Here is a 22,454-nt window from a genome sequence, read left to right as displayed (position 1 = left end):
ACAGTTCCATCATGTGAACACAGTTCCATCACGTCGAACACAGTTCCATCATGTGAAGACAGTTCCATCATGTGAACACAGTTCCATCATGTGAACACAGTTCCATCATGTGAACACAGTTCCATCATGTGAAGACAGTTCCATCATGTGAAGACAGTTCCATCATGTGAAGACAGTTCCATCATATGAACACAGTACATCTTCCACTACTGGCAGGGAAAGGGAAATATATTGCTGATCCTTGTCATCATCCAGATGGATGTTCTAAAGCATTGATGGTTGGAGCAAGGAAGAGAGGAAGAAAGGGAGGAAGGAAGAGAGGGAGGAAGGAAGGAATAGATGGAGGAAGAGAGGAAGAGAGGGAGGAAAAGAGGAAGGAAGAGAGGGAGGAACGAAGGACGGAAGGAAGAGAGGAAGAGAGGGAGGAAAAGAGGAAGGGAGGGAGGAAGAGAGGAGGAAGAGAGGGTGGAAGGAAGGAAGGGAGGGAGGAAGAGAGGAGGAAGAGAGGAAGAGAGTAAGAGAGGGAGGAAGAGAGGGAGGAAGAGAGGGAGGAAGAGGGGGAGAAAGAGAGGGAGGAAGAGAGTAAGAGAGGGAGGAATAGAATAAGAGAGGGAGGAAGAGAGGAAGAGAGTAAGAGAGGGAGGAAGAGAGGGAGGAAGAGAGGGAGGAAGAAAGAAAGGAAGAGAGGGAGGAAGAGAGGAAAGGGGAGGAAGAGAGAAAAAGAAGAGAGGAAGAAAGGGAGGAAGAGAGGAAGGAAGAGAGGAAGAACTTACCCTCTGTACACTTGTCCATCTCCTCTGACTCCTGGAGCCATGCGGCCACCTTGCTCTGCCCGTTACTGTAGGAGGCAGGCAGGCTGCTCCTGGTACTGGTGGCCTGGGGGGACTGCCATGGTGGGAGGCTGGTGCTGCTACTGGGGACCTGGGGGGACTGCCATGGTGGGAGGCTGGTGCTGCTACTGGGGGCCTGGGGGGACTGCCATGGTGGAAGACTGGTGCTGCTACTGGGGGCCTGGGGGGACTGCCATGGTGGGAGGCTGGTGCTGCTACTGGGGGCCTGGGGGGACTGCCATGGTGGGAGGCTGGTGCTGCTACTGGGGGCCTGGGGGGACTGCCATGGTGGGAGGCTGGTGCTGCTACTGGGGGCCTGGGGGGACTGCCATGGTGGGAGGCTGGTGCTGCTACTGGGGGCTGGGGGGGACTGCCATGGTGGAAGGCTGGTGGGCTTGGTCTGCTGGAGGACATGGAGAGAGATAAAGGGGTTGGTTAGTTAACACACCTCAGTCTACAACACCTGAATAACACACACCAGATGTGAAAAAAACATTATGTTTCAGGCTTTCAAGTCTAAGATAATTCCATGCCTTCTAAGAGAAATCTGTATAATAGCTGAAGAAAAGGAAGACATAGTATGTGTCCTACAACTCTAAATGTCAAACCACCAAAGATATCCCTTCTGTTTCACCATCACTTCAAAGCAGCAGATGTTTACTGACTCAGTCTCAGGCCCTGTGAGAGTGTTGATCAGTAGGAGGCCATGCAGGCCCAGACCCAGACCAGGCCCAGACCAGGCCGAGACCCAGATCCATGCAGGTCCAGGCCCAGACCAGGCCCTGACCCATGCAGATCCAGGCCCAGACCAGGCCAAGACCCAGATCCACGCAGGCCCAGACCCAGACCAGGCCAAGACCCATGCAGGCCCAGACCAGGCCGAGACCCAGATCCATGCAGATCCAGGCCCAGACCAGGCCAAGACCCAGATCCATGCAGGCCCAGACCCAGACCAGGCCAAGACCCATGCAGGCCCAGACCAGGCCGAGACCCAGATCCATGCAGATCCAGGCCCAGACCAGGCCAAGACCCAGATCCATGCAGGCACAGAACCAGACCAGGCCAAGACCCATGCAGGCCCAGACCAGGCCGAGACCCAGATCCGTGCAGATCCAGGCCCAGACCAGGCCAAGACCCAGATCCATGCAGGCCCAGACCCAGACCAGGCCCAGACCCATGCAGGCCCAGACCAGGCCGAGACCCAGATCCGTGCAGATCCAGGCCCAGACCAGGCCCTGACCCATGCAGGCCCAGACCAGGCCAAGACCCAGATCCATGCAGGCCCAGACCCAGACCAGACCAGGCCCAGATCCAGACCAGGCCCAGAAAAGGCCCAGACCAGACACAGACCCAGTCCCAGACCCAGCTGCTCTGAATACAGGCCTGTTTGATGTCCTAATGGCTATTCTCCCTGGGGACACAGTGTGTTTGCCTTAACACATTCACAGTGATACTGCATTACCCACTGTAATTACCCACATCATTACCCTCTGTATTACCCACATCATTACCCACTGTAATTACACACAGCATTACACACTGTAATTACTCACATCATTACCCACTTTAATTACCCACAGCATTACCCACTATAATTACTCGCAACATTACCCCTTGTGATTACTCACAACATTACCCACTGTAATTACTCACATCATTACCCACTGTAATTACCCACAGCACTACCCACTATAATTACACACAGCATTACACACTGTAACTACTCACAACATTACGCACTATAATTACACACTGTAATTACTCACCACATTACCCACTTTAATTACACACAACATTACCCACTGTAATTACACACAGCATTACCTACTGTAATTACTCACCACATTATCCACTGTAATTACCCACAGCATTACGGCATTAAGGCCATATCTGATTCAGATTCAGATTCATTAGTCTTATAATTAGCTCAGTAACTGAACAGGGCTGTTAGTAATAGAACCAGTCACAAATGAAATGTTGCGTGTCTGTATACTGAAACATTAATAGCTTTGTATGTGGGTCAGACAGAAAACAGCTCAGCTTACCACAACAGAGAACAACTGTGCCGAGCTAACTGACAAGGAAGAGGAGCTAACTGACAGGAAAGTGAAGCTAACTGACAGGAAAGTGAAGCTAACAGACAAGGAAGAGGAGCTAACTGACAAGGAAGAGGAGCTAACTGACAAGGAAGAGGAGCTAACTGACAAGGAAGAGGAGCTAACTGACAAGGAAGAGGAGCTAACTGACAGTGAATAGGTGCTAACCGTCAGAGAAGTGGCGCTAACTGCCAGGGAAGAGGAGCTAACTGACAAGGAAGAGGAGCTAACTGACAAGGAAGAGGAGCTAACTGACAAGGAAGAGGAGCTAACTGACAGTGAATAGGTGCTAACCGTCAGAGAAGTGGCGCTAACTGCCAGGGAAGAGGAGCTAACTGACAAGGAAGAGGAGCTAACTGACAAGGAAGAGGAGCTAACTGACAAGGAAGAGGAGCTAACTGACAAGGAAGAGGAGCTAACTGACAGTGAATAGGTGCTAACCGTCAGAGAAGTGGCGCTAACTGCCAGGGAAGAGGAGCTAACTGACAAGGAAGAGGAGCTAACTGACAAGGAAGAGGAGCTAACTGACAAGGAAGAGGAGCTAACTGACAGTGAATAGGTGCTAACCGTCAGAGAAGTGGCGCTAACTGCCAGGGAAGAGGAGCTAACTGACAAGGAAGAGGAGCTAACTGACAAGGAAGAGGAGCTAACTGACAAGGAAGAGGAGCTAACTGACAGTGAATAGGTGCTAACCGTCAGAGAAGTGGCGCTAACTGCCAGGGAAGTGGAGCTAACCCACCAGTGAAGTGGAGCTAACCCACCAGAGAAGTGGAGCTAACCGCCAGGGAAGAGGAGCTAACCCACCAGTGAAGTGGAGCTAACCCACCAGAGAAGTGGAGCTAACCGCCAGGGAAGAGGAGCTAACCCACCAGAGACGTGGAGCTAACCGCCAGGGAAGAGGAGCTAACCCACCTGGGAAGTGGAGCTAACCCACCAGGGAAGTGGAGCTAACCCACCAGGGAAGAGGAGCTAACCCACCAGGGAAGTGGAGCTAACCCACCAGGGAAGTGGAGCTAACCCACCAGGGAAGTGGAGCTAATCGCCAGGGAAGTGGAGCTAACCGCCAGGGAAGTGGAGCTAACCGCCAGGGAAGTGGAGCTAATCCACCAGTGAAGTGGAGCTAACCCACCAGAGAAGTGGAGCTAACCCACCAGAGAAGTGGACCTAACCGCCAGGGAAGAGGAGCTAACCCACCAGGGAAGTGGAGCTAACCCACCAGGGAAGAGGAGCTAACCCACCAGGGAAGAGGAGCTAACCCACCAGGGAAGAGGAGCTAACCCACCAGGGAAGAGGAGCTAACCCACCAGGGAAGAGGAGCTAACCGCCAGGGAAGAGGAGCTAACCCACCAGGGAAGTGGGGCTAACCCACCAGGGAAGAGGAGCTAACCCACCAGGGAAGAGGAGCTAACCCACCAGGGAAGAGGAGCTAACCCACCAGTGAAGTGGAGCTAACCGCCAGGGAAGAGGCGCTAACCCACCAGTGAAGTGGAGCTAACCGCCAGGGAAGAGGAACTAACCCACCAGTGAAGTGGAGCTAACCGCCAGGGAAGAGGAGCTAACCCACCAGGGAAGTGGAGATAACCGCCAGGGAAGAGTAGCCCACCTTTACTTCATGTTGTCCTGCAGCGGGGGAGGGGGCTGGGTGGGGGTGAGGGTGAGGGTGAGGGATGGGGGACTCTGTGCTGGCAGGGGGAGGAAACGTCCTTATGGTGGCGTCTCGGGGGGAGCGGACGATCTCATTCTGCCGGTAGAGACGGTGGTGGCGCAGCTTGACCACCCAGCAGTCAAAGATGTCTGGAGACTTGATCTGTAAAGAGGAGAGAAAAGGGGAGAGGAAAGAAGAGGAGAGAGATGCCACAGTAGGCTATTGTTCATAGAAATTGTAATTGTCCAAGCCCTCAGACAAGGGCTAAACTTCTATCATACATCCGGTGAATCTCTGTCACTCTTTCAAGCTAACCTTGAGGTCGTAGATATGTTTCTCTGTGTCCAAGTCAATGCTAACCTTGAGGTGGTAGAGACGCTCCTCTGTGTCCAAGTCAATGCTAACCTTGAGGTGGTAGATATGTTTCTCTGTGTCCAAGTCAATGCTAACCTTGAGGTGGTAGATATGTTTCTCTGTGTCCAAGTCAATGCTAACCTTGAGGAGGTAGATATGCTCCTCTGTGTCCAAGTCAATGCTAACCTTGAGGTGGTAGATATGTTTCTCTGTGTCCAAGTCAATGCTAACCTTGAGGTGGTAGATATGTTTCTCTGTGTCCAAGTCAATGCTAACCTTGAGGTGGTAGATATGTTTCTCTGTGTCCAAGTCAATGCTAACCTTGAGGTGGTAGATATGTTTCTCTGTGTCCAAGTCAATGCTAACCTTGAGGAGGTAGATATGTTTCTCTGTGTCCAAGTCAATGCTAACCTTGAGGTGGTAGATATGTTTCTCTGTCCAAGTCAATGCTAACCTTGAGGAGGTAGATATGTTTCTCTGTGTCCAAGTCAATGCTAACCTTGAGGTGGTAGAGATGTTTCTCTGTGTCCAAGTCAATGCTAACCTTGTGGTGGTAGATATGTTTCTCTGTGTCCAAGTCAATGCTAACCTTGAGGTGGTAGAGATGTTTCTCTGTGTCCAAGTCAATGCTAACCTTGAGGAGGTAGATATGCTCCTCTGTGTCCAAGTCAATGCTAACCTTGAGGTGGTAGATATGTTTCTCTGTGTCCAAGTCAATGCTAACCTTGAGGTGGTAGAGATGCTCCTCTGTGTCCAAGTCAATGCTAACCTTGAGGTGGTAGATATGTTTCTCTGTGTCCAAGTCAATGCTAACCTTGAGGTGGTAGATATGTTTCTCTGTGTCCAAGTCAATGCTAACCTTGAGGTGGTAGATATGTTTCTCTGTGTCCAAGTCAATGCTAACCTTGAGGTGGTAGAGATGCTCCTCTGTGTCCAAGTCAATGCTAACCTTGAGGTGGTAGATATGTTTCTCTGTGTCCAAGTCAATGCTAACCTTGAGGTGGTAGAGATGTTTCTCTGTGTCCAAGTCAATGCTAACCTTGAGGTGGTAGATATGTTTCTCTGTGTCCAAGTCAATGCTAACCTTGAGGTGGTAGATATGTTTCTCTGTGTCCAAGTCAATGCTAACCTTGAGGTGGTAGATATGTTTCTCTGTGTCCAAGTCAATGCTAACCTTGAGGTGGTAGATATGTTTCTCTGTGTCCAAGTCAATGCTAACCTTGAGGAGGTAGATATGTTTCTCTGTGTCCAAGTCAATGCTAACCTTGAGGTGGTAGATATGTTTCTCTGTGTCCAAGTCAATGCTAACCTTGAGGTGGTAGATATGTGTCTCTGTGTCCAAGCCAATGCTAACCTTGAGGTGGTAGAGATGCTCCTCTGTGTCCAAGTCAATGCTAACCTTGAGGTGGTAGAGATGCTCCTCTGTGTCCAAGTCAATGCTAACCTTGAGGTGGTAGAGATGCTCCTCTGTGTCCAAGTCAATGCTAACCTTGAGGTGGTAGATATGTTTCTCTGTGTCCAAGTCAATGCTAACCTTGAGGTGGTAGAGATGCTCCTCTGTGTCCAAGTCAATGCTAACCTTGAGTTGGTAGATATGTTTCTCTGTGTCCAAGTCAATGCTAACCTTGAGGTGGTAGATATGTTTCTCTGTGTCCAAGTCAATGCTAACCTTGAGGTGGTAGATATGTTTCTCTGTGTCCAAGTCAATGCTAACCTTGAGGTGGTAGATATGTTTCTCTGTGTCCAAGTCAATGCTAACCTTGAGGTGGTAGATATGTTTCTCTGTGTCCAAGTCAATGCTAACCTTGAGGTGGTAGATATGTTTCTCTGTGTCCAAGTCAATGCTAACCTTGAGGTGGTAGATATGTTTCTCTGTGTCCAAGTCAATGCTAACCTTGAGGTGGTAGATATGTTTCTCTGTGTCCAAGTCAATGCTAACCTTGAGGTGGTAGAGATGTTTCTCTGTGTCCAAGTCAATGCTACCCTTGAGGTGGTAGATATGTTTCTCTGTGTCCAAGTCAATGCTAACCTTGAGGTGGTAGAGATGCTCCTCTGTGTCCAAGTCAATGCTAACCTTGAGGTGGTAGAGATGCTCCTCTGTGTCCAAGTCAATGCTAACCTTGAGGTGGTAGAGATGCTCCTCTGTGTCCAAGTCAATGCTAACCTTGAGGTGGTAGATATGTTTCTCTGTGTCCAAGTCAATGCTAACCTTGAGGTGGTAGAGATGCTCCTCTGTGTCCAAGTCAATGCTAACCTTGAGGTGGTAGATATGTTTCTCTGTGTCCAAGTCAATGCTAACCTTGTGGTGGTAGATATGTTTCTCTGTGTCCAAGTCAATGCTAACCTTGAGGTGGTAGATATGTTTCTCTGTGTCCAAGTCAATGCTAACCTTGAGGTGGTAGAGATGCTCCTCTGTGTCCAAGTCAATGCTAACCTTGAGGTGGTAGAGATGCTCCTCTGTGTCCAAGTCAATGCGGCGGGCTCTCTTCTTGATGGACATGACAGAGAGACCCACATCAATGCAGCCATGCAGCTTGCCTTTCTGAATCTTAGAGAAAAGAGAGTTAACATAAGTCATGTATGGTATCTCATTGTTGATGTATAAATGGAATCTCAAGGTGAAGAAAGAAAGATATAGGATCGTGATCGAAAGGACTAATTGACTCTGTTAGGACTACTTTGCTCTTATAGGCCTACTTGACCCTTGCGGGCCTACTTGAAGTCTTATAGGTCTACTTGAAGTCTTATAGGTCTACTTGAAGTCTTATTCAAAAGTAACCACCATGAATCATCATTCTGCACTATTACGCAATATCATGCAGTGAGGCTAGTTTGTCAGTTTGGTTCAAAGAGATCAAGGCTGACAAGAACAATGGCTGCTTCCAGGAGACACTGTGGAAGTGAAGGACCCTTTGGAAACATCAGATAAGTGTGGACGCAGCAGTTTCGCCAGTCATTTGGAGATTTCCTACAGAATGACATGGGCAGCAGAAACACTATAGGCAGAGTGACCCTGGAGGTGTTTCTGCTAAGTTACCATTGTGCCATAGGGATGCCAACTGAGGCTGCCCTCCATCCCTGCTCCGTCTCTGCTCCATTGGCTACTAGTCAGGGTTACTCACATCAATTGGTGACTTGGAGTACTTCAGCATCCCATTGTCCAGGACAAAAAAACGCTGTAGGAAAAACAAGAACAAACATTGAGTAGGAGAATAACAGCACTTGTCTCTGGAAATGAATGTACTCTATCTGAAAGAAGGTGTGGTTGATGGCTTTTCTGAAGGGTTTAAACAACAAGGAAATCGATGAAGACAAGTACAAGTGTTGTTCTCGCTCAGTCGGCCATCAAGCCCTACCTTGTGCCAGCCTTTCAGTGGCCATTTTCGTTTCTTCAGCATGAAGCCCTCGTGTTTATCTGGCCTCTGGACGGTGCTCTGACCGATTTTCAGCCCCTCGATGATTTCCCAGCTGTCTGCCTCCTAGGGACGGAGAGAAAAACAGAGCCGTGTCGGAAGTCATCTGTTCACTTCTCCGGGTCCGGCGGTAACAGCAGAGAAAACAGCAACAGAAAGGCCACCGGCCCTGACCGCAGTGGTTTCCCCAAGTACATGGAGTAGCCAGCCAGGGCGTTGGCAGAACGAGCTCTATTTTGGTGGCTTCTGGTACGTTCTAATGCCTTGATTCCATCCGAAATACACAGCTAAATGAATGATTACTTTAACGACTTTACCTCCCAGATTGGTAAAATGAGTTGTGGTATTGAGTGGAAAGACATGACTTTACAATTAAAATGACAGAAAATGTATGAATTCAGTGGGTTGTTAGTTGTTTTGGTTATCGTCTAGGCCTTTGTGACCAACACTATTTTGTAAATAAGAGACCCTTTAACATGAAACCTCTCTACTCTTGAGATTCAAGTCATATTTACAGTTTTACTGCAAGATATGAATGGCCACAATGATGTTTGTTCTTCAAATTATGCTGCTACTGGGGGCAAGATGTTTGTGACTCAAGGAATTGGTAGGGTTTCCGACTTGTCAATCAATCACTGTGGATGGGAGTTTGAGGGAAGGTGGTAGACGAGTAATCTAGTCTACAATTTCAATTGAGTTTATTGTGGCAAAAACGAAATAAAAAAATATTGTAAACATGAATTCCCTGTTGAGAAACAAAGTCAGGAATAGATCTACCAGTATTTTTATTTATTTAACCAAGTCAGGTAAGAACAAATTCTTATTTACAATGACGGACTACACCGGCCAAACCCGGACGACGCTGGGCCAATTGTGCGCCGCCCTATGGGACTCCCAATCACGGCCGGTTGTGATACAGCCTGGATGATGGAGTGATGGAAGACTAACGCAGGTGTTAAACCAGCAGTTGACTGCTCCAATGTCGACAGTGATAAAATCAGTAGATCTTCATCAATATCTTTAATAATACCATATAAGTATCCTGAGCTTTTAAAACCTTTAATCTGTTTTATTTAATCATATTTTGGACCAGAATGAGGCTCTCTCTCTCCACTAGCCTACCCATTGTTTCTGCAGTGAGGGTTCAGCATCTTCATCGAATATAATTCATCTGCAGATAATCGTCAAAAACAGTAGTAGGCTATACAGACTTTTCTGACTCGCGGATTGAAACGTTTAAGTAAAAAGAAGCCTAGTAGCCGGTTTACAATGAGTCTGTTATTGGCTATTTAGTAGACGGCCGGTGCTTATGGAAAACACTGGAACCGCATTGCATCCTGCTGCCTTTAAACAGTATGAATAATAGATACTACCAGATACAACATAAATACTACCAGATACAACATAAATACTACCAGATACAACATAAATACTACCAGATACAACATAAATACTACCGGATACAACATAAATACTACCAGATACAACATAAATACTACCAGATACAACATAAAAACTACCGGATACAACATAAATACTACCAGATACAACATAGATACTACCAGATACAACATAAATACTACCAGATACAACATAGATACTACCAGATACAACATAGATACTACCAGATACAACATAGATACTACCAGATACAACATAGATACTACCAGATACAACATAAATACTACCAGATACAATATAGATACTACCAGATACAACATAAATACTACCAGATACAATATAGATACTACCAAATACAACATAGATACTACCAGATACAACATAAATACTACCAGATACAACATAAATACTACCAGATACAACATAGATACTACCAGATACAACATAAATACTACCAGATACAACATAAATACTACCAGATACAACATAAATACTACCAGATACAATATAGATACTACCAGATACAACATAGATACTACCAGATACAACATAAATACTACCAGATACAACATAAATATAACCAGATACAACATAAATACTACCAGATACAACATAAATATAACCAGATACAACATAAATACTACCAGATACAACATAGATACTACCAGATACAACATAAATACTACCAGATACAACATAAATACTACCAGATACAACATAAATACTACCAGATACAATATAGATACTACCAAATACAACATAGATACTACCAGATACAACATAAATACTACCAGATACAACATAGATACTACCAGATTCAACATAAATACTACCAGATACAACATAAATACTACCAGATACAACATAAATACTACCAAATACAACATAAATACTACCAGATACAACATAAATATAACCAGATACAACATAAATATAACCAGATACAACATAAATACTACCAGATACAACATAGATACTACCAGATACAACATAAATACTACCAGATACAACATAAATACTACCAGATACAACATAAATATAACCAGATACAACATAAATACTACCAGATACAACATAGATACTACCAGATACAACATATATACTACCAGATCCAGATACAACATAAATACTACCAGATACAACATAAATACTACCAGATACAACATAAATACTACCAGATACAACATAAATACTACCAGATACAACATAAATACTACCAGATACAACATAAATATAACCAGATACAACATAAATACTACCAGATACAACATAGATACTACCAGATACAACATAAATACTACCAGATACAACATAAATACTACCAGATACAACATAAATATAACCAGTAGACTACTGTATATTACGTTGAACTGTGCATTTTTTGTTCTACCTATTTACAGAAATACAACCCGATTTGAGTATCTCCCAGCCCTCTCAGCATTTCCACTAGCTGTCCCCTACTCTGCTCTCCTGTTTCAGGGCTCCTCTGGAGCGGAGGAGTGGAGGCAGGGATGGGGTCAGGTGGGGATAAGTATGACATGGCAGCAGAAGTGTCCCACTATGAGACTGAGACCCTGGAGGCCGCACTCGGCGACGTGGGTTAGGCCATGGTCAGGGGAAGTTACAGCTGAATACAGAACAGTTAGCTGCCTTATAAGCTGCCCCCTGCAGCGCTGTGTGTGTGTGTGTGTGTGACAGGCTGTGGCCTCACACAACACCCAGGGATCAATCTAGGTCATGTGGCTATTACTAAACACAACACCCAGGGATCAATCTAGGTCATGTGACTATTACTAAACACAACACCCAGGGATCAATATAGATCATGTGACTATTACTAAACACAACACCCAGGGATCAATATAGATCATGTGGCTATTACTAAACACAACACCCAGGGATCAATATAGATCATGTGGCTATTACTAAACACAACACCCAGGGATCAATATAGATCATGTGGCTATTACTAAACACAACACCCAGGGATCAATATAGATCATGTGACTATTACTAAACACAACACGCAGGGATCAATATAGATCATGTGACTATTACTAAACACAACACCCAGGGATCAATATAGATCATGTGGCTATTACTAAACACAACACCCAGGGATCAATATAGATCATGTGACTATTACTAAACACAACACCCAGGGATCAATATAGATCATGTGGCTATTACTAAACACAACACCCAGGGATCAATATAGATCATGTGGCTATTACTAAACACAACACCCAGGGATCAATATAGATCATGTGGCTATTACTAAACACAACACCCAGGGATCAATATAGATCATGTGACTATTACTAAACACAACACCCAGGGATCAATATAGATCATGTGACTATTACTAAACACAACACCCAGGGATCAATATAGATCATGTGACTATTACTAAACACAACACCCAGGGATCAATATAGATCATGTGACTATTACTAAACACAACACCCAGGGATCAATATAGATCATGTGACTATTACTAAACACAACACCCAGGGATCAATATAGATCATGTGACTATTACTAAACACAACACCCAGGGATCAATATAGATCATGTGACTATTACTAAACACAACACCCAGGGATCAATATAGATCATGTGACTATTACTAAACACAACACCCAGGGATCAATATAGATCATGTGGCTATTACTAAACACAACACCCAGGGATCAATATAGATCATGTGGCTATTACTAAACACAACACCCAGGGATCAATATAGATCATGTGGCTATTACTAAACACAACACCCAGGGATCAATATAGATCATGTGACTATTACTAAACACAACACCCAGGGATCAATATAGATCATGAAGGGCCATGTGGCTATTTCTAAATGTCTGTCTCTCTGTGTGTGTGTGTGTGTGTGTGTGTGTGTGTGTGTGTGTGTGTGTGTGTGTGTGTGTGTGTGTGTGTGTGTGTGTGTCTCTCTGTGTGTGTGTGTGTGTGTGTGTCTCTGTGTTTGTGTGTAAAAAACATTGAGCAGCGTAATAAAGATGGTGAAGTAGACATGACCTAAGTGTGCAACAACCTGACCCGTTGAAAGCAAATGAACATAATGTGTTTTTAATCCAGGACAGTGCAGAAAGCTATTCTGTTCTGGTGTGCCCCAGTTCAGTCACCATAGCAGCCTGGTAGAAGTAGGCCATTCCAATCCCTCTATTTCAAAAAGTTAATCTCACCTTCCAAAGATATTAATTTTTAAAAACTAGAATTGTTTGGACACTTGAATATGAAGCAGTATAGGCTAAATGCATAAATCGCTAAAGTTGTGTCCTCGCAATGCTGGAGGATAGATGGATTGATGGCGCTGCAATAATAACACTACCACCATGTTGGCCCAATACACAGTAAGCAGTGTTTTCCATAAGCACCCGCCGTCTACTAAATAGCCAATAACAGACTCATTGTAAACATTTACATTTACATTTAAGTCATTTAGCAGACGCTCTTATCCAGAGCGACTTACAAATTGGTGCATTCACCTTATGATATCCAGTGGAACAACCACTTTACAATAGTGCATCTAACTCTTTTAAGGTGGGGGGGGGGGGGGGGGGTTAGAAGGATTACTTTATCCTATCCTAGGTATTCCTTAAAGAGATGGGGTTTCAGGTGTCTCCGGAAGGTGGTGATTGACTCCGCTGACCTGGCGTCGTGAGGGAGTTTGTTCCACCATTGGGGTGCCAGAGCAGCGAACAGTTTTGACTGGGCTGAGCGGGAACTGTACTTCCTCAGAGGTAGGGAGGCGAGCAGGCCAGAGGTGGATGAACGCAGTGCCCTTGTTTGGGTGTAGGGCCTGATCAGAGCCTGAAGGTACGGAGGTGCCGTTCCCCTCACAGCTCCGTAGGCAAGCACCATGGTCTTGTAGCGGATGCGAGCTTCAACTGGAAGCCAGTGGAGAGAGCGGAGGAGCGGGGTGACGTAAACCGGCTACTAGGCTTCTTTTTACTTAAACGTTTCAATCCGTGAGTCAGAAAAGTCTGTATAGCCTACTACTGTTTTTGGCGATTATCTGCAGATTAATTATATTCGATGAAGATGCTGAACCCTCACTGTAGGAACAATAGGTAGGCTAATGGAGAGAGAGACTCATTCTGGTCCAAAATATTATTAAATAAAACAGATTAAAGGTTTTAAAAGATAAGGATACTTATATGGATTTAGCCGGTTACCTTTTCCATTTCATTAAATTAACTAGGCTTTTTTTATTTACAAGTTTCAATTCGCTAAATCAGAAATGTGTAGCCTTCACCCACCGCTAGAATGAACAATATGCATCTTATAGCGATCTATTGATAGGACAGGCGCCTGTCAGTCACAAAGCGAGCAATGACAGGGAAACTACTGGTCTTCTGTCTGTCCCGCCTCTCGGTACCGGTGTTATTTGTTATTTATGTACGCTGTGGTTGGCTGCAGTCTAATTTCTCACGAAGGAGGGGAGAGCATGATGCTTCTTCAACGTCTCCTGTGAGTGAATTTACACGTCCCATGTAGGCTAATTTAAGTGGTAAAGATGAGTTGAAATCAACTTAATGTTTTTTTGGGCAAATTCATTTATTTTCATAGGACTATACAGCCACGGAGTCGGGGTGCATAGGCTATTTAATGTGGTTTGATTGACGACCGAACAGCAAGTTTTGACTAGTTTATAAAAGGTGTCAAACTGATTGAATAAAGTCAATCTCCTATAATTGCCATTCATAAATCATACAACGTAGTTATATGTCCATGGTATCGCATCGGGACAGTAAACCAAATAACTTGTTTGTAATTTCCTCCGATTCGAAGCACATGTCGAGAATTCCCAGTGACCGCTAAAGTGACTTGTCAGTGTAGCTTGGTGATGGGTTGTTTGCGAACAAACGGCTCTTTTTGAACGGATCTTTTAGGTGAACTTTGGGAACCGAATCGCATCGGCGAGAGAGCCGTTCATTTGGCTCCATAATTTGCATACTGGTAGGCTACTACTGCTTCTTGTTAATTATCTGCAGATAAATTAGATAAATTATGAAAACATTCGGTGAAGATGTTGAACCTTCACTAAAGGAACAATAGGTTGCGGATAGAGAGCCTCATTCCGGTCCAAAATATGACAAAAGAAAATAGGTTAAAGGTTATAAAAGCTAATGATACTTATATGGTATTGTAATGACCTGACTAGATCATAAAGGAACAATTGTCTAGACAGAGGATTGAGTTTACGAATTGACGGTTTATTAAACCAACTTTACACAGGCTACTGTTTGGCCGTAGCCCACGCCAAATAAATGAAAGATAACCCACAAGCCAACCGTGACCTTCTCTTGTGAAGGCCAGACGTAAGAGAGAGAGAACAAAGGCTAAACCTGGTCTTAACTTCCAATGCTCCATCCCCCTGCCCAACCCCCTCCACGCCACTCCGCCAACCGCCAGGATGCCCGGCATCAGAACATTCCAGGCATTCCCGTGATTGGCAGATAGCAGGTTGATTGGCATGTCGGACCCCGCGAACACTGGGTACTGGTCAGTACAACACAACCACCTCCTAGCCTAACACATAACACACAGCTGTCTGTGCGGGTCGCTACAGTATTATTAAAGATATTGATATAGGTCTACTGATTTGATTTCAATTTCGACTATGGAGTAGTGAACTCCTGCTTTCTGTATAGCAAAGCTCACGTTTAACACCTACTTCATTCTTCCATCATACTTAAGTCTATTCATGGGCGCCGTACTTGGTATAAAAGTGGGTTTGCACAACCTGGCGGGGGTTCCTCCCCCATGAAATTTTTTGCATTTAAAAAAAACATTCCTGCAATTATATTTTGTTTCTCATTAGGGAATCCATGTGTACTTGACAGAATACAATGATTTTTTGTCGTTCTTTGCTACAATATACTAAACGGAAAGACTAGTTTTTCTGACTAGATTACTAATCTACCGCCTTCCCTTAAAGTCCCACTCACAGCGATTGATTGACAACTCTGAGTCAAAAACATCCTGCCCCCTCCCCTAACAATCCCACCCAGAGTGATTGATTGACAGGCAAAACTGTTAAAGTGATAGTTCACCCAAATTACAAAATGACACATTGGTTTCCTTACCCTAAGTGTCCACAGCAGCAGAGCCAATAAAATACATAATTTGAAGAACAAACACCATTGTGGCCATTCATACCTTGTAGTAAAACTGTAAATATGACTTGAATCTCAAGAGAAGACAGGTTTCATGTTAAAAAAGGTTATCTTACTAAGAAAATAGTCCTGATCATATAAGTCTAAGCCTAGATGATATCCAAAACACACTGAATTCATAAATGTTCTGTCATTTTAATTGTAAAGTCATGCCTTTCTCCCAAATATTACAACTCATTTTACTGGGAGGTAAAGCCGGTAAAGTATTCTATAATTTAGCTGTGTGTTTCGGATGGAATCAAGGCATTAGAATGTTCCAGAGGCAACCAAAATAGAGCTCGTTCTGCAAAACAAAATCCCCGGGGGGGGGGGGGGGGGCAATCCAGACCCCCCCAGCCTGGAACTCCCTTGCTGGCTACTCTTTCCTATTTGGCTGAGTATGAGTATGCAGGCTTCCAGCTCTACGATCGTGTTTAATAGACAATAAAGAACAATAACAAGTTAAAACTACTTCCCTGATGATACTGAACAAAAATATAAACGCAGCGGTCTAAGGCACTGCATCTCAGTGCTAGAGGCGTCACTACAGACCCTGGTTCGTATTCAGGCTGAATCACATCCGGCCGTGATTGGGAGTCCCATAGGGCGGCGCTCAATTGGCCCAGCGTCGCCTGGGTTTGGCCATCATTGTACATAAGAATTTGTTCTTAACTGACTTGCATAGTTAAATAAAAATTATTTTATTTTAACTAGACAAGTCAGTTAAGAACAAATTCTTATTTACAATGACGGCCTACCCTGGCCAAACCCGGACGACGCTGACTCCCAATCACGGCCGGATGTGATACAGCCTGGATTCAAACCAGGGACCGTAGTGATGCCTCTTGCACTGAGATGCAGTGTCTTAGACCGCTATGCCACTCGGGAGCCCAATGCATCAAAAGCATTAAAGCAGTGCAGTAGCCAGTCATTGGTTGGATCCAGTGTATATGTCATGGCTATTCAATCACAAACCCAGGTAGTAGAACGATCTAGACTGTTAATACAAATGCCTTAATAGAACTTCAAAACAGACAGCCATGATTAGGCCAAAGCAATACAGCCCTACCAAGCCAAAAAAGGCAGTAACTGCTCACTTGAGTTAATGTAATTTTTGCTACATTAAATAGATCCTTAATCATGTGGACAAGTATCCTGCCTCTATTGTGTTTTGGAGAAAATGGGGGTCATGTTAGCAGTAACTGCATAAAGTTACTCTGAATCCAAGGTAAATAAAATACATATTTCTCAGTTCCATGGTATGAGCAGTTTCTGCCTTTTTGCTTGGTAGGACAGAAGCATGTTGCATTTATATTTTTGTTCAGTATACATTGAAACACACTGGTGTTTTAGGCTGCATTACGACACCTAGTTACATTGAAACACACTGGTGTATTAGGCTACATTAACCTCTAATACTGCAATGAATCAAACCTTTACTACAGGTAAGGTCTTTAGGAGCAGGGAATAGAACAAACGATCCTTGGGGACACCTTAGGGTGAATCTGGGTAAATCTGGGCTATAAATATCTAGACCTACACCGCAGCAGCACTGTGGGGTAGAGAGCCAGAGGGACACCTTAGGGTAAATCTGGGTTACCGAGACCCCTTCTTTTACGCTGCTGCTTCTCTCTGTTTATTATCTATGCATAGCCACTTTAACTCTACCTACATGTACAGTTGAAGTCGGAGGTTACAATACACTTAGGTTGGAGTCATTAAAACTAGTTTTTCAACCACTCCACAAATTTCTTGCTAACAAACTATAGTTTTGGCAAGTTGGTTAGGACATCTACTTTGTGCATGACACAAGTCATTTTTCCAACAATTGTTTACAGACAGATTATTTCACTTATAATTCACTGTATCACAATTCCATAGGGTCAGAAGTTTACATAAACTAAGTTGACTGTGCCTTTAAACAGCTTGGAAAATTCAAGAAAATGATGTCATGGCTTTAGAAGCTTCTGATAGGCTAATTGACATCATTTGAGTCAATTGGAGGTGTACCTGTGGATGTATTTCAAGGCCTATCTTCAAACTCAGTGCCTCTGAGTGACATAATGCGAAAATCAAAAGAAATCAGCCAAGACCTCCGAAAAATAATTGTAGACCTCCACAAGTCTGGTTCATCCTTAAGAGCAATTTCCAAACGCCTGAAAGTACCACGTTCATCTGTACAAACAATAGTACCGGTCAGGAAGGAGACGCATTCTGTCTCCTAGAGATGAACGTACTTTGGTGCGAAAAGTGAAAATCAATCTCAGAACAACAGCAAAGGACCTTGTGAAGATGCTGGAGGAAACAGGTACAAAAGTATCTATATCCATAGTAAAACGAGTCCTATGTCGACATAACCTGAAAGGCCGTTCAGCAACGAAGAAGCCACTGCTCCAAAACCGCCATAAAAAAGCCAGACTACGGTTTGCAACTGCACATGGGGACAAAGATCGTACTTTTTGGAAAAATGTCCTCTGGTCTGATGAAACAAAAATAGAACAGTTTGGCCATAATGACCATCGTTATGTTTGGAGGAAAAAGGGGGAGTCTTGCAAGCCGAAGAACACCATTCCAACCGTGAAGCACGGGGATGGCAGCATCATGTTGTGGGGGTGCTTTGCTGCAGGGGGGACTGGTGCACTTCACAAAATAGATGGCATCATGAGGCAGGAAAATGATGTGGATATATTGAAGCAACATCTCAAGACATCAGTCAGGAAGTTAAAGCTTGGTCGCAAATGGGTCTTCCAACTGGACAATGACCCCAAGCATACTTCCAAAGTTGTGGCAAAATGGCTTAAGGACAACAAAGTCAAGGTATTGGAGTGGCCATCACAATGCCCTGACCTCAATCCAATAGAACATTTGTGGGCAGAACTGAAAAAGTGTGTGCGAGCAAGGAGGCCTACAAACCTGACTCAGTTACACCAGCTCTGTCAGGAGGAATGGGCCAAAATTCACCCAACTTATTGTGGGAAGCTTGTGGAAGTCTACCCGAAACGTTTGACCCCAGTTAAACAATTTAAAGGCAATGCTACCAAATACTAATTGAGTGTATGTAAACTTCTGACCCATTGGGAATGTGATGAAAGAAATAAAAGCTGAAATAAATCATTCTCTCTACTATTATTCTGACATTTCACATTCTTAAAATAAAGTGGTGATCCTAACTGACCTAAGACAGGGAATTTTTACTCAGATTAAATGTCAGGAATTGTGAAAAACTGAGTTTAAATGTATTTGGCTAAGGTGTATGTAAATTTCCGACTTCAACTGTACATATTACCTCAATTACCTCGACTAACCTGTGCCCCCCCACACATTGACTCTGTACCGGTACCCCCTGTATATAGTATATGTAACAATATACAGTGGGGAGAACAAGTATTTGATACACTGCCAATTTTGCAGGTTTTCCTACTTACAAAGCATGTAGAGGTCTGTAATTTTTATCATAGGTACACTTCAATTGTGAGAGACGGAATCTAAAACAAAAATCCAGAAAATCACATTGTATGATTTTTAAGTAATTCATTTGCATTTTATTGAATGACATAAGTATTTGATACATCAGAAAAGCAGAACTTAATATTTGGTACAGAAACCTTTGTTTGCAATTACAGAGATCATACGTTTCCTGTAGTTCTTGACCAGGTTTGCACACACTGCAGCAGGGATTTTGGCCCACTCCTCCATACAGACCTCCTCCAGATCCTTCAGGTTTCGGGGCTGTCGCTGGCCAATACGGACTTTCAGCTCCCTCCAAAGATTTTCTATTGGGTTCAGGTCTGGAGACTGGCTAGGCCACTTCAGGACCTTGAGATGCTTCTTACGGAGCCACTCCTTAGTTGCCCTGGCTGTGTGTTTCGGATCGTTGTCATAATGGAAGACCCAGCCACGACCCATCTTCAATGCTCTTACTGAGGGAAGGAGGTTGTTGGCCAAGATCTCGCGATACATGGCCCCATCCATCCTCCCCTCACTACGGTGCAGTTGTCCTGTCCCCTTTGCAGAAAAGCATCCCCAAAGAATGATGTTTCCACCTCCATGCTTCACGGTTGGGATGGTGTTCTTGGGGTTGTATTCATCCTTCTTCTTCCTCCAAACACGGTGAGTGGAGTTTAGACCAAAAAGCTCTATTTTTGTGTCATCAGACCAAAATGACCTTCTCCCATTCCTCCTCTGGATCATCCAGATGGTCATTGGCAAACTTCAGACGGGCCTGGACATGCGCTGGCTTGAGCAGGGGGACCTTGCGTGCGTTGCAGGATTTTAATCCATGACGGCGTAGTGTGTTACTAATGGTTTTCTTTGAGACTGTGGTCCCAGCTCTCTTCAGGTCATTGACCAGGTCCTGCCGTGTAGTTCTGGGCTGATCCCTCACCTTCCTCATGATCATTGATGCCCCACGAGGTGAAATCTTGCATGGAGCCCCAGACCGAGGGTGATTGACCGTCATCTTGAACTTCTTCTATTTTCTAATAATTGCGCCAATAGTTGTTGCCTTCTCACCAAGCTGCTTGCCTATTGTCCTGTAGCCCATCCCAGCCTTGTGCAGGTCTACAATTTTATCCCTGATGTCCTTACACAGCTCTCTGGTCTTGGCCATTGTGGAGAGGTTGGAGTCTGTTTGATTGAGTGTGTGGACAAGTGTCTTTTATACAGGTAACAAGTTCAAACAGGTGCAGTTAATACAGGTAATGAGCGGAGAACAGGAGGGCTTCTTAAAGAAAAACTAACAGGTCTGTGAGAGCCGGAATTCTTACTGGTTGGTAGGTGATCAAATACTTATGTCATTCAATAAAATGCAAATGAATTACTTAAAAATCATACAATGTGATTTTCTGGATTTTTGTTTTAGATTCCGTCTCTCACAGTTGAAGTGTACCTATGATAAAAATTACAGACCTCTACATGCTTTGTAAGTAGGAAAACCTGCAAAATCGGCAGTGTATCAAATACTTGTTCTCCCCACTGTATATAGCCTCGCTATTGTTATTTTACTGCTGATCTTTAATTATTTGTTACTTTTATTATATATATTTTTTCATTAAAACTTCTTAAAGCATTTCCTCACTGGTTGTATTCGGCGCATGTGACTTATAACATTTGATTTGATTTCTAGACCTACATGGCAGCAGCACTGTGGGGTCGAGAGCCAGAGGGACACCTGACACACAACAGGACATTGAGGGCACAGCAGCAGCACTGTGGGGTAGAGAGCCAGAGGGACACCTGACACACAACAGGACATTGAGGGCACGGAGGCAAGACTGTGGGGTAGAGAGCCAGAGGGACACCTGACACACAACAGGACATTGAGGGCACAGCAGCACACTGCCGCAGCATTAGGGAATTACCGACATGTTCGCTGTGTATTGAAACACACCTAATAAACTCCACCAGGTAATGCTAACACCACAACACTAGAGACAGTGCTGATTGCGTGTCGAAGGAGCTCTCCTGTTTTCGACAACTAATCGAGACAACTCACCTGCTGCCTCAACAATAACAAGTAGCAGGCTGAAGAATTGCAGCTGAACATCCACAACATACTACCAACTACTCCCCCAACATGATGGATGTTAAGTTGTACATCAAGTACCCATTGGGCCTCAGCGCTGATCACCAGCAGACAGTAGTGATAATCACTGCCAATGTGATTGTGATGAGACTCAGGGGCTGGGCTGTTGCTGCTGTGTTAATGATAGGATGTAACACAGTGTGAGGTAATATAAAACCCTGTCTCCCCAAATTACACCCTATTCCCTACATAGTGCACTACTTTTGACCAGAACCGTATGGCCAATGGCACCCTATTCCCTATATAGTGCACTACTTTTGACCTGCACTGGGTCTATTAAAGCACTGAACTAAACCTATAGAGCCAGATGGGAAAAGCCTGACCTATAGTGGAGCGTATTTACTGAGAGGATTTTTCAGTGTGGGCAGGTGGGAATAGGCCTAGGTGGTGTCTGCTTGACTCTCTACACACAGAGAGATAAGGGCAGCAGATGGACTGTTCATCAAGAGGGGGATCTAGGAGCCAATCCTTGGACAGACCTTTCAGTGGATGTGATCTCTCTCAAGGCTCTCCGACATCTTAGAGCCTTTACATTGGCCAAGTGTCCGTTGACGTCTTAGAGCCATTACATTGGCCAAGTGTCTCTTGACATCTTACATGCTGACCAGACCGGACACGTCACGTGTGTGAGCGTCGCAAAATAAATGTAGAAATTCATGTTATTCAATTATTGCACCCACACTGCTCGCGCGCGCCAACGAGCGTCTGCGATGCCAAGTGCTGAAATAGAAGTCATTCCTATTTCTGACGCAGATCGCGCTGAAAGTCCTGCCTCTCCCATCTCCTCATTGGTTTATAGAAGCAGGTACCCACGTGCCATCTCCTCATTGGTTATACCCACGTGGGTGATTGAAAGACGAACTGTTTTGCCGGTCATCGTGGTAATACTATGAAAGTTTAGATGCCAATCACCATATAAGTTCAAAGATGAAAAAGCCTGGAAGGA

The 22,454-nt window shown here is 44.4% G+C and overlaps 1 protein-coding gene across 3 annotated transcripts in view; it reads right to left on the bottom strand.

The window, feature by feature from the left end:
- The window catches only part of LOC139538969 (oxysterol-binding protein-related protein 6-like), a 100,750-nt gene that overhangs the window by 31,684 nt on the left and 46,612 nt on the right, over positions 1-22,454 (bottom strand). The window contains exons 3-7 of one of the 3 annotated variants that reach the window (XM_071341570.1): positions 8,282-8,404; positions 8,048-8,101; positions 7,360-7,473; positions 4,530-4,733; positions 774-1,233 (exon numbers count right to left, since the gene is read on the bottom strand). In XM_071341570.1, the coding sequence (XP_071197671.1) occupies positions 774-1,233; positions 4,530-4,733; positions 7,360-7,473; positions 8,048-8,101; positions 8,282-8,404 (955 nt within the window). The remainder of the gene's footprint in view (positions 1-773; positions 1,234-4,529; positions 4,734-7,359; positions 7,474-8,047; positions 8,102-8,281; positions 8,405-22,454) is intronic. The other 2 variants (XM_071341571.1, XM_071341573.1) reach the window with 2 other exon arrangements.

This window comes from Salvelinus alpinus, chromosome 14 (assembly GCF_045679555.1).
Source record: "Salvelinus alpinus chromosome 14, SLU_Salpinus.1, whole genome shotgun sequence".
Lineage (NCBI taxonomy): Eukaryota > Metazoa > Chordata > Actinopteri > Salmoniformes > Salmonidae > Salvelinus > Salvelinus alpinus.
This window is presented reverse-complemented; position numbering and strand designations above follow the sequence as displayed.